The sequence below is a fragment of the Acomys minous genome (genome assembly GCF_964271855.1).
Source record: "Acomys minous genome assembly, chromosome: 3".
NCBI lineage: Eukaryota > Metazoa > Chordata > Mammalia > Rodentia > Muridae > Acomys > Acomys minous.
This window is the reverse complement of record NC_140485.1, coordinates 94279116-94295250: the sequence shown is the minus strand read 5'-3', so window position 1 is coordinate 94295250 and position 16135 is coordinate 94279116. Positions and strand designations below refer to the sequence as shown.

At 37.5% G+C, this 16135-nt stretch overlaps 1 protein-coding gene across 2 annotated transcripts in view; it reads left to right on the top strand.

Moving 5' to 3' along the window:
• SEC63 (SEC63 homolog, protein translocation regulator) overlaps nt 1–16135 on the top strand; it is a 70111-nt gene that overhangs the window by 19161 nt on the left and 34815 nt on the right. For both annotated transcript variants that reach the window (XM_084776087.1, XM_084776086.1), the window contains exons 2-4: nt 4010–4109; nt 10202–10316; nt 12028–12140. In XM_084776087.1, coding sequence (XP_084632213.1) covers nt 4010–4109; nt 10202–10316; nt 12028–12140 — 328 coding nt within the window. The remainder of the gene's footprint in view (nt 1–4009; nt 4110–10201; nt 10317–12027; nt 12141–16135) is intronic.

The window sequence follows — 16135 nt, the reverse complement described above, 5'->3', positions numbered from 1 at the left end:
AATAAAATCAGATTTTTTTTTGACAGTTCTATTCAGGTGATAGTTTTTGCCAGTTAGGTTATAATGATAGGTTTTTCCTATATATTTCTTTAATTTTAGAAACCTTATTAAAAATTACCTTGTAAATAAGTAAAAACATTACAGGCCAAAACTGACCAGACCGAAAAGTTCGTACAATATAGTGAAATTCTGGTTGGAATAGGTATTTGGAATGTAACCTGTGGAGCTTGACATTTACACTTTCAGTATCAAAATATATTATGTAATTAGCCATCACCAAAACCAGAAAATTGAGGGCAGAATTAGAACTAGAAAAACAACTAGCTTTATATTCTCTTTCATAGCATGTATGTATAAAGGGAAAACTTGCGGCCTTTTCTTTTAAGGGACAGTTGCTTTAGGACCCATGTGTTAGGGTCTGGAGGGATGGAGCAGCGGTTGAGAGTGCTCATTCTGGCAGGGAACCCTGCTGTGATTCCTAGCCCTACATGGCAGCTCACAACCATCCACAGCTCCAGTTCCAGGAGAGTCTGATGCCCTCTTCTGACCTCTGTAGGTAGAAAGCATGCATGTGCCTGCGAGCAAGCAAGGCGCTCAGATACATAAAATAAAAATTTTTTTAGTGTAAAAAAAATACTTACAAAAGGATAGGTTTCTTTGACTTGAGGTCACTGTACAAATTTGGAATGTGCTCTGTGAATGTTTAATTGTGCTGCAAATTTAAATACGATTATGTTAACATGCAGCTGCCTTTTATAATACTTACTGATTGACTGAAATATTCTTTCAAAAGGCTAAGATATTATTTCTAGGGTTGGAGGGCATGGCTTATAGGTGTGGGTACATATTTTGCAAGGCTGAAGACCATTTATATGTTCTTCCTTTGATTAGATGAAGCTGTCTGGTACATAGACTTAAGCATTATTATTATAAAATCTTATAAAGGGTTTTTCAGTTTTATACTTGAAAATGGAAGTCTATTGAAAGTTAATGAAAAACATTAAAATTGTACAGTGATATATTTTTTAAGTTCATAATTTAACCATGAAAATCAGGAAATTTTAACAGTACTTTATCTTTTGTCATTTGTCTTAGTGATTTTCTTTGTAGCAAAAATCCAAATTCAGAACTATACATTACATTTAGTTGATATGTGTCTTTAGTCTTCCTTTTAGTCTGGAATAGTTCATTATTGTCTCCTGACTTTAAATATTACAGGCCAATTATCTAGTAGAATGAACTTATTTTATATCTGATGAGTCTGTTCTTTTCATTGCATTTTGTCAGGTGGTGTGTAATTTCAGTTTGTTCACTGCTCACTTAAAGTATTGTCTATCAGGTTTTTTTTCTGTTGTAACATCATCACATAGTGGCTTAAACCAACACAGATTTATTTTTGTATAGTTTTAGATGCTAGAAGTACAGTGGGGTCTACTAGAAAGTAATGATATTGCTAGGGCTGTTCCTTCTGGAGACCTTGAAATAGAATTTGCTGGCCTTTTCTAGCTTCTAGAGACTGTATTCTTTGACTTAAGGCTCCTTACACATCTTCAAAAGAGCGTCAGTCTGACCTTTGGGGTCATTGTTCCCTCAGTTTCTGTCTTTAGCTCTCCTGTGGAGGCACTGCCTCATTACACCTGCACCTTCTAGGATAACCTCCCCACTTCAAGATGTCATTTAAGAAGCTTACTAGTTTCTTGTGTGATGATGTTACCTTATTGGGAAGCATGCTTCCATATTGGAAAGACATTCTTTCCTCTGGTAATTAATATTTGGTGGGAAGGTATAGAGATTTTTGGTTTCTGGGTATTGAGATTTCTCGTTCCTATTGTTTAGAAGCCAAAATCTGGGTACTGTTATCACAGCTGTTAGGATTTTGCTGTCTGAGTCCCTCTTAGTACACAGAGGTAGGAAATTCTAAGGGATTTTTAGAGAATGCAGTGTCAGTATATCTATATTGATTCATGTTGGTACCTTGAGTTCCAGACTAACAGTCCAGGTTTAGTCTTTCTCCTCCCCCCGCTCCCCACTTTCTTCTCTGACAGGGAAAACTGGATTTTAGTTTTTGGTACTTTGACTACCTGCATATATAAGATTCTCCTGTTACCACCTCTTCTTCTACCTCCTTCTGTCTTCATTACATTGGTACCCCTGCCAGGTAGCACAATAAATGCCTTTGTCACACTATTTGCTAATAGGGCAGTTGAACTTCCTCTTTGGTGGATTTTTTGTTTTTATTATTATTTTTAATGTAAAAGTGTTTTGTTTTTTATTTTGTGAGTCAGAGTTTCTCTATTTAGTCCTGGCTGTCCAGGAGCTACCTCTGTAGGCTAGTTTGATGGCCTTGGATTCACAGAGATCTGCCTGCCTCTGCTTGCCTGTCAGCCTCCCCCTCCTAAGTGCTGGGATTAAAGGTGTATGCCACCACTCTTGGCTTGTAAGGGTGTTTACCTGCATCTTGTCTTGTAAACCATGTGTGGACAGTGCCCTCAAAGGACTGAAGAAGGTGTCAGTTCCCTAGTGACTGCAGTTACAGATAGTTGTGAGCTGCCATGTAGGTATTGGAAATTGAATCTGGATCCTCTGGAAGAGTAGCCAGTACTTTTAACCCCTGAGCCATCATTTCAGCCCCCAATGTGGTATTAAAGAATTCCAAACATGAGAGATATATGCCAAAGTCTTTTTAAAAATTCTGTTTATTTGTGCATGCCTTGGCACACACATGGAAGTTAGGAGAACCTATAGGAACTGTTTCTCTACTTCCAGCATATGGGCCCCAGGGATGGAACACAGGATGCCAGGCTTGCTGGTCAGTGCCTTTCCCTACTGAGTACCTTATTGGCCCTCTGTGCCAAACTGTGTTGCTTACCTATTATCTCATGAGGGGTGTCAGTTTTATATATGCTTTAAAAATATGGCAAATAACAACAAAACCCAAGAAAACAAAAACAACAGAATTAGCTCAGCGGGACTGAGGTTTCATGATCTTAGCTTTGTTGGGAACAGCCCAGGCATTGTGACTATAGGAGCTGTGGGAGTTGAGCGTGCCTTTTTCTTTTCATAAGGATGCTTTGCTATGCTGACTTAGTGGCACTGGGGTCATAGAGCTTCTTCACAGCCTATTTGAACCATCTCTTCAGCGCCTTAAACTGGAATTATTTAATCAAAGAGTTTAGTGAAACAGTACATGACATTTTAGGTTTGGTTAAAAATTTTAATTGAAGCCAGGTGTGGTGGCGCATGCCTGTAATCCCAACATTTGGGGGGCACTTGGATCTCTGAGTTTGAGGCCAGCCTGGTCTACAAAGTGAGTCCAGGCCAGCCAAGGCTACACAGAGTAACCTTGGTCTTGGGGAAAACTTTTTTAATTGAATTTTTTCATCGAATTGTAACTTTTCATAGTGACCAAAATAACTTTTGTCACAACTCTTACACAAACCCATCTTAAGTTCTTCCAGTTTTGACCTACTTTCCCATTTAACATAAAATAATTAAAACTTGTGATACTGGATTTTATTGTCCACTGTTGTTTCAGCTAGGAGTTGATTTTCATGTTAAAACTACAAATTCTGTTAGTTTTACATTTTTCAGTAGATAAAGTTCTGAACCTTGTTGGTTAGACTGTAGCTTATCAGGTAATTGTTTCCATACTTGAAGAATATTGCTCCTCCTTGGTTCCTAAATAAACATATTTTAACTTTTATATTTTTTTTGTTCTGTACAAGGAGAGAATAGGATAATTGATTATATGATCAAGACACCGTAGGTTCAGATTAGTTTCAAAATTTTTAGAGAAGCTTCACATGAAAAACATTTGTTTCTTAATTAAAAATTTCCAGTTATTATTTGATGTGATAGACACCTTAGCATAGCTGATGAATTTTGACAAGGATTATATAAATATGCAGGACTTGATGTTTTGGCAAAATGTTAGGGTAGTAATGAAGCTTAGTATGACATTAACTGGTTTAGCGTTAATAATTTTAACTCATCTTTTCTTTCTTGACAGAGCAAATTCGGTTAAAGAATATCAGAAAAGTATATGGAAGATGTATGTGGTATCGTTTACGGTTATTAAAACCCCAGCCAAATATTATTCCTACAGTAAAGTAAGTAATGGATTTCAATAACAAAACATACTAAGTACTTACTCTTTGCTAAGTCACAAGAATTAGAGAACCCGAGGATGGCTTACATGTGTGGCTGTGAAGAAATTGTAAGTTTGAGAGCTGTGAGCAAATTAGAAGTCAAAATGAAAAGGGTGTGGGAGTCAGCTCTTGTGTGAAGGCAGTATACATCATGTGCCAGGACTGGAGTTTTATGTTGAGGTCTATAGAAATCATCAAGATTTCAAAGACTGTCATGATCAGATGTGTATTTTAAGGTGGTAAATAAAATGTCGTGCATGTGTTGCCAGTTGCTCAATATGTTTATTTGATTCTGTATTAACTTAAGGTGTTTATGGTTTCCCTTAAGCTGAGGATAAGAAGTGAGTTGATTTGGCCAGGATCATGCAGTGAATAGTGGTGGAACAGGACCTCATCCCCCTTAATTTTGGCAGGCTTGCTGCTTAGGCAAGCCACCAGCACGTGTTTGATTGTGTGTGCTGTCCACTGGCTTCACGTTGTCGGTCACTAGTGTCCGTGGCGGGAGCTGGAGGAGAGTGTCTGGTGAATTACCACATTAGCCTGCTTGAAGGAAAATCTAGTAGATAGAGAGTTGAACACGTTATTTTCAGTCTGGTTTTGAATAATGAGGATGGTTTTAAACACAGTTGTATTACTTCAGAGGATTGAAATAAGATTTTAGAGGGAAGGATCATTTTTGCATAGAGAGCGAGTCTGGGCTTCAGTGGTTTTTATTCAGTGATGTGAAGCTAAAGGCAAAGTTAGCTCCAAGACCAACAAACTGTTCTGTCCACGTTTGCTGTTTATTCTCATTTTAAATTAAAATTTTATAAACATACTTTTTCTTCACACCCCCTGCGTGTCTTTCTGAGATTAGCTGTGTAGCTCGGGCTGGCCTCTCAGGAATCTGCCTGCCTCTATCTGCCAAGTTCCTGAGGAGTCAAAGTTTGTACCACCACTCCCAGGTTTAGGCTGATATTTCTGCTTCTTAGCTCAACCCCCCAATGCATTTTTGCTTCAGGCACCTACACCTCCATTTTTGTTTCTGGTTGGGTTTTTTTGCTTGTTTGTTTGTTTCCTTGCTTTTTTTGTTTTGTTGTTTTGAGACCGAGTTGCTCTGTATAGCCTTGGCTGTCCTGGACTCGATTTGTAGACCAGGCTGGCCTCAAACTCAGAAAGATCTGCCTGCTTTTGCCTCTAAGAGTGCTGAGATTTCATGTGTGTTCCACTACACTCTGCTTGGTTTTTTTAAATTTTAAATTCATTGTACGTGTGTGTGATGCGTATGTGGATATACATGTGCCTCTATATCAATGTGTGCAGGACAGAGGACAGCTTTGTGGATTGTTTAGCTTTTTTCTTTCAACATCTTTCTGAGGGTTCTGGGAATTGAATTCAGATTGCTAGGCTTCTGAATCACATGCTTTTCCTCATGAGTCTTCCCATCAGCTTTGTACCTCAGTTTTCAAGGAAAAAAAAAAGTTGGAGGCCTTTTCAGTAAGAAATAAATGATTTCTCTAACTCAAAATGAAGGTCAGAGAATGACTAAGTAGATTCTGGTTACAACTTAGATAAAATTGGAAATTATGAAAACTTTTTCTACTTTATATTATATAGTGCTTCTTTTCGGACAGTATCTCTGATACTAAGCCAAGTATTTTCTGGAAGTTGCTTTCAAATTACATTTAAAATATGGTTAAAAAATACAGAAGACTTTATAAGTTAATTTACTGAATCTACATGTAAGGGAATATTTGTCTTTTTAGAGAAAATATATTTTTAAAGAAAATTGGACACATAGCATAGTTACTGTGGTTTTCCCTTTTGTTTTGGCACTCTGAAAACAGGAATATGGTGTATTGATTGGAATAGCTCAGGTGAGCCTGTCACAAGCCTTTCTTCTTGGCTCTGAGAACAGATGTCAAATATGAAGCATCTGATAAAAGTTTAGCTACTTGGGATGTTTTGTTCTTTTCCTCATGTTTGCTTTGTCTTTGTGGTTTTTCATTTTTATCCCTGTTGTATGAGGTTTGTTAGATTTTTAGATTTTGTCAAAGCGAGGAGTTACTGTGTATGAGTAGCATCTTCAAGTGTTCTTCAGATTTTGGGAGTATTAACAAACTTACTTTCATGTTTAGGATTTCCTACTTTAAATTATCCTTATTATTGGTTTCACATGTAATCATCGCGTCTACAGTTAAACAGTATGAGTCAGGTAGAGAAGGTGCTAGATATACTGTGATTAACAAACTATGATTCAAAGATGTGAACCTTAGGGTCTGCCAAGTAAACAGTTGCTATAAACTTAGTAAATATGTTAGTTCATTTACTTCCTTATTACTGTAATAAAATACTTGGATTTGGGTACTTGATAAAGAAACAAGACTTATTTAAGTTACTTCAGGTTTAGAGGCTAAAAGCCCAAGGTCAAGTGTCCCCATTGTTTGTGACCTTTGGAGCAACATCACAACTTGGCAGATGGCATCATGTCAGGAGGAGGTCTTTCCACCTATATGTACATACATATTTGACACCCAGAAGAGAGTGTCAAATCCTTTGTAAATGGAGTTCTAGGCAGTTGTGAGCCACCTGATGTAGGTGCTGGGAACCAACCTTTGTGCTCTGCAAGAGCAATATGTGCTCTTAACCCATCTCATTAGCCCCTAGCCCTCATCTCTCAGAGATCCACTACATCTTTTTGTGCTTGTGCATGGTGTGCTTGTGCGTGTGTGTGCGAATGTGAGTGCATGTCTACAGTTGACATGCATGCGTCTGTGTATGGAAGCCAGAGGTTGAAACCTAGTATCTTCTTGGATTACTCTCTACGTACTGAGGTGCAGGTGGTCTAGTTTTATTTCTTTTGCTAGGCACAGTCCAGGGAAGAGTGAGACAAGTCTACCAATTCTACCTTCATTTTTGCTAGCTAAGTTTCATCTAGATTTCTCTTGTCTTTATGCAGCTCAGGGCTTCCTGTCAAGGAAATGGTGCTTGCCTGCAGTGGGCTGTGCCTTTCTATGTCAGGTACTAATCAAGGTGATTCTCAGATAAGTTCATAGGTCAATCTGATCTAGGCAGTCCCTGAATTGAGACTCTATTTTCAGGTGATCAGGATTGTGGCAAGTTGACATTTAAAACTATCATTCAGGGTTCTTGCTAAACATGGAGTTTGTCCAGCTAGTCTTAGCTAGCAAGTTTGCCCCAGGCATGGATACCATCTCAAGCACTGGGGTTCGGTGAGCTATCACACCTGCCTGGCTTTTATGTGGGTGCTAGAGATAAGAATTCTGATTCTTAGGTGTGTCCCCAGAACTGACTCCTCAACCCTGGTTCTACCATCTTTTTCTACTCTGTATGATAAGGCGTGGGAGAGGTCTTGCTACAGAAGAGCAGAAGGGCTCCTGACTTGGCCCAAGACAAAATCTTTTTGAGAGGGTTCTAAGTGTAGGTAAGGTTTTTTCTTTCCTTTCTTTCTTTTTGTGGTAGTGGGGTGGAACCTTGCAAATGCTAGGTAAGTGTTCTATTGTTGATCTAGATCCCTAGCTCTTGAGATTTGGGGAAGAGTTACTAGTCATAGCCCGTAGCTACCGTGAGTTAATTATTATTTACTCCCTTTGAGTCACTTTCAAAGTTCTTAACATTCTAAACCTCGTTTAATAGTCAAACCTATCCTAGAGGTTGGATTTGCTGTATATAAGACTTAAGCAGCTTGCCAAACCTTTAACTGATGTGTAACAATGGTGGGAGTTGAGCTAGTGAGATTTGTTCTGTTGCTTATATTCTAAACTTTCCTTGCCCGTATATGGTCAGGACAGAGAGGGGGATGTTCTACATAGGGTTCTCTCTCCTTTCTGGGCATGTATGTGGGCATTTATGTGGGCTAGAAAACAGCCTGAATTATAGACCCTTAAAAAGCCTTAAAGTATGTCTGGGGATGCAACTTACTTTGTAGAGTGCTGCCAACTACGCAGGGAGCCGTTGGTTTGATCCCTAGCACCAGGTAAACCAGGTATGGTGCTCATGCCTGCCTGAGTAGCACTTGTGTGAGTTGTGGAGGCAGGAGGACCATGCATAGTGAGTTTACGGGCAGCCTAGGCTAAATGAGACCCTTTCTCAAAGAGAGAGAGAGAGAGAGAGAGAGAGAGAGAGAGAGAGAGAGAGAGAGAGAGAGAGAGAGAGTGTGTGTGTGTGTGTGTGTGTGTGTGTGTGTGTGTGTGTTTGGTTTAGACTATTGTTTGGCCAAAAGGAAAGAAACTTGTATTTCTCAGTTCCACCTGCCAGGTGCCCAAGGAATTTGCAGCAAGTCACAGGAGAAAAGTTTATTGTTTGTGCCGCTTTGTAGCTGTAACTGTGTGAAGGACTGCTTTTGAAAGATGGACATTTTAGTTTAGCTGAAGGATGAATATAGAGTTTGTGTAGGTGGACACATATACATGGGGATTGAGAATTGCACAAAGATCCAAGAGAGAAAATAAAGGATTGTGAGGAAAGCTTATGGAACACTGAGGTATAAAAATCTGTTTTTGAAAGTCAGGTAAGCCGACAAGTTAGAAACTGTTCTGGATGATTCCAGATGGAAAGGCTCATTCCACATGATAAGTGAGTTAAAGCTAGGTTCCTGCCAAAGAGCAGAAGCATGGGCTGAGAGTTCTTGCCTGGAGCAGGCAGGAAACACGTGATCAGAGCAGTGGTAGAAACAGGAGCCTAGACACTGCTTTTAGGTACTTTCTCTGTTCCTAAATCCAGTAATGTCAATTTTGTTTGATAAATTTTATATTTTGCTTAATAAATCCTATTCATTGTAACAAATTGTCATATAAAAGGTCTAGATAATACTACATATCATCACCTAAAGATACTGATTACTTCATACTCTTATTTTTTCATCATTTCTGTTATAGAAATTGGGTTGTGTTTTACAAAGCTTGAAAGCTACTGATTACTTCATACTCTTATTTTTCATCGTTTCGGTTATAGAAATTGGATTGTGTTTTACAAAGCTTGAAAACTATTTCCCTTTCAAATTTAATGTTAAAAAAGTCTTTCATGCCAGATTTTACTTTCAGATACCAGAAAGTATTTTACTCTGGTTGAATCATTAAAATTAATTTTTTTTTGCCTAGTAATTCATTGATGGACATTTAAAGATGCTTGTATTTATATAATAATATTTATATTTATATGTAAGTTTATATATAAGATAATGTTTACATATTTTATAAGCACATTTAAGATGCTTATATACCACTCAAGAGAGAAAAAATTAGTTTTAAAATGTTCTTTTTTATTTTTAATATGAACATTTTTTATGGGCTAGCTATAAAATGTTTTATTGTATGCCTGCCTAAAAAAAGATTTATTTATTATTATGTATACAGTGCTCTGCCTGCATGTACACCTTCATACCAGAAGAGGGCATCAGATTACCTTATAGATGGCTGTGAGGCACCATGTGGTTGCTTGGAATTGAACTCAGGACCTCTGGAAGAGCAGTCAGTGCTCTTAACCTCTGAGTCATCTCTCTAGCCCCCCAAACCTTATAACTTAAAGAAGGCTGTTTATTCATCTTTGTACACTTCGACTAATTTTTGTTGTTGTTGTTGTTGTCTATTTGTTTTTCAAGACAGGATTTCTCTGTGTAGCCTTGGCTGTCCTGGATTCACTTTTATAGACCGGCTCACAAAGACATGCCTACCTCTGTCTCCTGGAGTGCTGGGATTACAGGTGTGCACCACAATGCCTGGCCACCTGACCAATTTTTAAAAATTCATTTTATTAAATGTATACTTTCTAGGTCAAGAGTAATCTTTTTATATAAATTTAGTACTATTTCTGTATTCTGCAAGTAGTAACTAAAAACATCTATTACATGAAAAACACTCTACCATATTTTAGAGAATTCACATGTGAAAAAGACACTTTTATACTTTTTGCTGTATCAGGAGTTTACAAATTTGAGTCAGTAGTGTGGCACAGTAGCATAGTGGTGTGGAACTACTTTAGATAATTTTATTCCTTAATCTTATAGAAAGCTATACAGATGTGTTTATTTATGTTTTTTTTTTTTCTGTAAACAGGAAAATAGTTCTGCTTGCAGGATGGGCACTCTTCTTATTCCTTGCATACAAAGTTTCTAAAACAGACCGAGAATATCAGGAGTACAATCCTTACGAAGTATTAAATTTGGATCCTGTAAGTAGTAGTCTTATGTAATAATCATTAATTTAATAGTCTCTCTCTCTTTTTTTAAAAGATTTATTTATTTATTATGTATATAGTATTCTGCCTGCACACCAGAAGAGGGCACCAGATCTCATTACAGATGGTTGTGAGCCACCATGCAGTTGCTGGGAATTGAACTCAGGACCTTTGGAAGAGCAGTCAGTGCTCTTAACTTCTGAGCCATCTCTCCAGCCCCTTAATAGTCTCTTAAATACTAAAAGTCTACACTTTAAAACAAATTAGACATTTCCAAATGAAATCAGACTTTGATTCATAAACCTTTTTTTTTCTCCTTTCCATTTTTCATTATGTGTGTGTGTGTTTGTGTACCCGGGTGTTTATGGAGCCCAGAAGAAGGTGTCAGATCCCTTGCAGATTACAGGTGGTTATAAGCTGCCTGATGTGGGTGCTGGGAACTGAACTCGGGGCCTCAGGGAAAGCAGTACAAGCTTTTATGTGCCAAGCCATCTCTTCACCCCTGTCATTTAACTCTTTTTATTTTTTTTTTAATTAAAATAAGACCTAATTATAATTTGAATATATCTGTTGTATTGTCAATTGCTACTAGTTAGTATTTATAACTGGTGAACTGTTAAAGAATATTTGATGAGAAGTTACTATAGTTTAAAAATATTCATGTTGATTGACACATGCAATGTCTTAAGTCTGAGTTGGGGGATCTTGTAAGAAGCTCTTGTTATTATCACTTCAATTAGGTAATCCTTGAGTTATTCTTTTGGTGAGATTTTGGTTGATAAGAAGTTAATGAAGAGAGAGAATGAGGTCTGGAGTACTGTGTCCTAGAACATCTAACTTGCTAGGTTGAATATAATGATTTGTTGTGGTAGTTTTAAACTTTTATTTCTTCAGTGGATGGCTTGATTTTGAGGTTGATACAAGTTAAGGAACATGTTCATTTTTTAGTTTTCTGCTTTGTAAAAGAAAGGTTTACATATAATCGATTGTTATTTCATTTCTTTTTCAAATAATTTTTTTTAGATTTTATTTTTAATTATGTATATATGTAGAGGGTATTTATGCACAAGAATGCATTGGATTCTTTGAAGCTACCCACCATTTGTGCTGGGAACTAGACTTCTGCATCCCTTTTAAGAGCATTGTGATCTCTTAACCACTGAGCTATCTTTCCTGCCCAGTATCGTTTTTTAAAAAATCTTACATAATCATTATGGTTATCAAGAGTATAAATAAAAAGATGTGGGGAAATAAAAATGATCTAAAAATTATTGATAAAAAGTGAGATTGAGAAGCAAGGTTAGTTCTTTTTAAAAAATATTTACTTACTATTAAAGTACTGACAAGTCCTTGAAGGAGGCTAATGTTTGGTTTGATGGTTTTTGAATTGCACTTAAGGTTTACTATTGGTTATTTTGGTATATGTAAAGCCAGTGTAGTTTTATTTAAATGTGGAGTTACATGGTTTCACCACCGTTATCATCATTGCAGGATATTGCATGCCATATAGTTAAGTGCCTGATTAAAAATAAATAGTGATAAAAGATTTATATGTATCAGATCAAGTTTGGGGAATAAGATGTATAGAAAAAATATTAGTTTCTTTTGTCAAAATGTTGAATAGTTCATGGTTTAAGATAAAAATAGGATTGATTATTTCTTATTGCATTGTGCTCTTATGTATTAACAAAGCTTTTCCTTTTAGGGAGCAACAGTAGCAGAAATTAAGAAACAATATCGCTTGCTATCACTTAAATATCATCCAGATAAAGGTGGCGATGAAGTTATGTTCATGAGGATAGCAAAAGCTTATGCAGCGTAAGTATCATAGGGCCGGCTACACTTCTTAAACAAAGACGGAAAGGTGCTTTTCTGTTCTAAGAAAGTAGTAAGTGAAATGAGTGACACATACTTTCATTAAATGTTACCCAGGTATATCTGAACATGACAATTGTGGACCTACACAGCAGCCCTAAGGTGGTAGTTTGTTAAACCTTAAGTAACTCAGAGTTTGCATTTAGGGAAGTGATTTTGCCAAGTTTAATTATGTCTCAGTGACTGTTTTTGGTGTGAAGAGACGCCATAACCAAGCATGGGCCACATTCTAGCCAGGGCTACATAGTAATTCCCTGCCTCAAAGGAAAACCAAAACCAAAACTATTAATTCAGTGACTCTCATGTCCAAAACACAATTATTTCAACTATTAAATGAAATAAATGTCCTTTTGGACATTTCATATAGTAGTATCCAAATTTCTGGTATTCATATCACTCAGAGCTTGCTGTTACATCTGTTATTTACTTGGTAAGAAAAGAAAAATAGTTCATAGACTATGCAACCCTAACTCCTCCTCATATATGGATACTAAAGTATCCAGTTAACTTTTCTCTTGGAATATTAGCACCCAGGGAACAATTTTAATATTAGATACTGTTGTCTAGAAAGTGTACATGGAAATGTTATTCAAACCAGGTTACAGCTTCATACACCTGCAATCCCAGCACTCAGGAGGTTGAAGCAGGAGGATCATAAGTTCATGGCCAGTTGGCTACAAAGTGGAATGTCATCATATTTTTTTTTAAAAAGGAGGTGGGTGTATATTTGGAGAGATGGCTCAGAAATTAAGAGCACTTGCTGGTCTTCCAAAGGACTCAAGTTCAGTTCCCAGCACTTGCACAAGGAAGATCACAACTGCCTATAACTCCAACTCTAGCTTCTGAGGATCTAATATCCTTTCTAGTTTCTGTGGACACATATAGCACACATATGCACACATTTAGACACAAATACCATTGAAAAAATACCCAGCAAGCTTCTCAGTTAGACACGATAGTGTGCATCTTAAAAAAAATATTCACTTTACGTCTTAATTAAAGCCTCTCCCTGTCTCCTCCCAGTCCCCACCACCACCACCACTCATCCTACCCACTCATTCTCCCCTCTTCTACTCCTCAGAGATGGGAGAGGCCCCCATGGGTACCAACCTGTCTTGGTACATTAATCTTGGTACATGAAGACCAAGCTACACATCTTCCAGAGGGCATACTCTTTGGTTGGTGGTTCAGGCTCTGAGCCCCATGGGCCCAGGCTAGTTGACTCTGTAGGTCTTCTTACTGACTCCTTGACCTCTCTAGCTTCCCCAACTCCTCCATGTGACTTCTGAGCTGTGTCTAATGTTTGCCTGTAGATCTCTGCATCTGTTTCCATCAGCTGCTGGGTGATGCCTCTCAGAGGAGTTACTCTGCTATGCTTAGAGACAGGATAGTGTACATAGTTAATCCCAGCTTTTAGAAGGCAGAGGCAGGAAGATCTTTGAGTGTGAGGACACACTGATCTACATATTGAGTTCCAGGCCAGCTAGGGCTATATAGTGAGAAAGAAAAAGCTTATAAATTCAAAGATGTCTGTGCATGTATATGTGAATAATATAGCTCAACCCACCCCCTGAGTTGTAGGAAATCAAACCTTAGGCTTTGTGTATACTTGATAGGACTCTATTGAACTAGACACTTAGCCCACAAGGTTTCTTAAACAATAATAATATATCTTTCTTATGATTATATCTAGGTTAATAATAATAATGTACCACATTTCCATTATCCATTCTTCTTTTGATGGCAATCTAAACTGATTCCATTTCCTTGGTATTGGAAGAAAAAAAAACCAAAACAACTGATAACATGGATATGCCATTATCTATGTAGTAATAAAATGTAGAGTGTACCCGGAAGTGCTGTAACTGGGTCATTGGCCAGTTCTAGTTTTAAATTTTTGAGAAGCTTCCATCCTGATTTCCATAGTGGCTGCATTAGTTTACACCCTAATAACAGTAGTGGGGAGAGAGGGGCTCCTCTCTGCTTATGTCTTCACCAGCCTTTGTTGTCATTGTTTTCCTGATAGTACCTTCTAACAAGGGTACGATGAAATCGCAAAGGTTTTCTTTTATTCATTTTTGGAGACAGTCTTACTAGGAAGCCCTAGGACCTGGAACTTGTAAACTGCCTGTCTCTGCCTCTGAGATTAAGGCATACACCATCAGGCCTGCTTAGAAATGTTAAACAATATATATCTTTATTGGCTATGTGTATCCCCCGCCTCCCCTTCCTTCCTTCCTTCCTTCCTTCCTTCCTTCCTTCCTTCCTTCCTTTCTTTCTTTCTTTCTTTCTTTCCTCTTAGTCTGGTGATGTTGGGAAGGAGCAAGAAAAACCCCTAGAGTTAGGGTGCAGAGCTGGTAGAGTGTGGAAAATAACTCCTTTCTCTATAGTGGTGGGAAAGTCTACTTTCTTCCTCCTAGTTACCTTTTATCCTGTTCTTTCCTTTGTTCAAACCTAATAGAATTGTAGTGCGAAAGACTGGATGTTATGGAGGACAAAGGGGCATATCTTGTCCTGTGTTCTTTATATATTCTAGAAATTAACTCCTTGCCTGGAGTGTAGTTGGTAAAGAGTTTCTCTCGTTCTGTAGCATCTCTATCCATCTGTCAATAGTTTCTTTAGCTGTGAATTCTTTTTAATTTCATTTGATCCCATTTGAGACTAATTTGTCAGTTTTCTGGCCTGTTTCCTGTGCCCTGGAGGTTGTATTCAGAAATTGGTTGCCTGTATCTGTTGTATGGAAGTGTTTTTCTTGTACTTTTAGCATAGTCAGCATTTCTGATTTCAAATAAGGTCTTTGATTCAGGTTTTGTTTGTTTTTTAGGTTTTTGTTTGTTTTGTGTGTGTGTGTATAGAGTGTGAGATATGGATCTAATTTCGTTCTGCAGGTGTATATCCTCTTTTGCTAGCACCATTTGTTGAAAAGGCTTCTTCCCCCTGGTGTATGTTTTGACACCTTTATGAAAACTTAGGTGTTCACAAATCTGGGTTTATCTCGCTATTTTTGTTTTGTTCCGTTGATCTGCATGTCTGTTTTTTAACAGTGCCATGCTGTCTTTATTACTGTGTCTCAATTGCAGAGTTTCAGGTTAGGCAATCTGATTCTTCTGGCTCTGTTCTTCCTGCCTAGAATTGGTTTGAGTAATTATAGTCTTTGTTTCCAAAGCATTGTTAGGTTTTGAAGAAATTGAGATTTTCATATAGTGCTTTTTATGATCTGTTCTGGGATCTGAAGTAAAGCCATTTTAATTCTGTGCTTTGAGCTGGCTATTGGTCAGATCTGGACTTACATTTTATTTAGGCATTGAAAATTATTCTGTCACTTTTATATTGCCTGACCTGAGACACTCTTGTGTAGGAGGTATTTTCCTAGTTCTCCTGGCACTTGGTTCAGAAGAGCCTTTCTCCACACAGTGAAGTTTTACAGGTGATGTTTTGCTCTTGAGAGTACAAGGCCACTGTTTTGGAAGGAAGTACTATATTGTAGAAAGTGTTTAACATTATTAAATTAGTAGTATGTGCATTGGAAAAAATTTAGAAAATAGACTGTAAAGAAATAAATAAAAACCACTTAAAATCTTTCTTAATCATAGAAAATGTAGAAAGTAGCCTTGAATTTCATCTGATTTAACTGGCTAAGCTTGAGCTAACCAGGAATTTGTACCAAAATCTAGGAATTAGTAGCATTTTCTGATAATAGAACATTCCTACACTCACACACATATTCATGTTCTCTCTCTCTCTCTCTCTCTCTCTCTCTCTCTCTCTCTCTCTCTTTCACTCTCTCTCGCTTGCACTCTCTCACCCTTCTTTGATTTCAAAGTGATTGCTTTTGATTCATTGTGTTATTAATCCCTTTTGAAGAGGGTAAATATATATCTGTGTGGTGTGTGTGTTTACACATGTGGGTGCACATGCATGTAGAGGCAGGTTGGTGT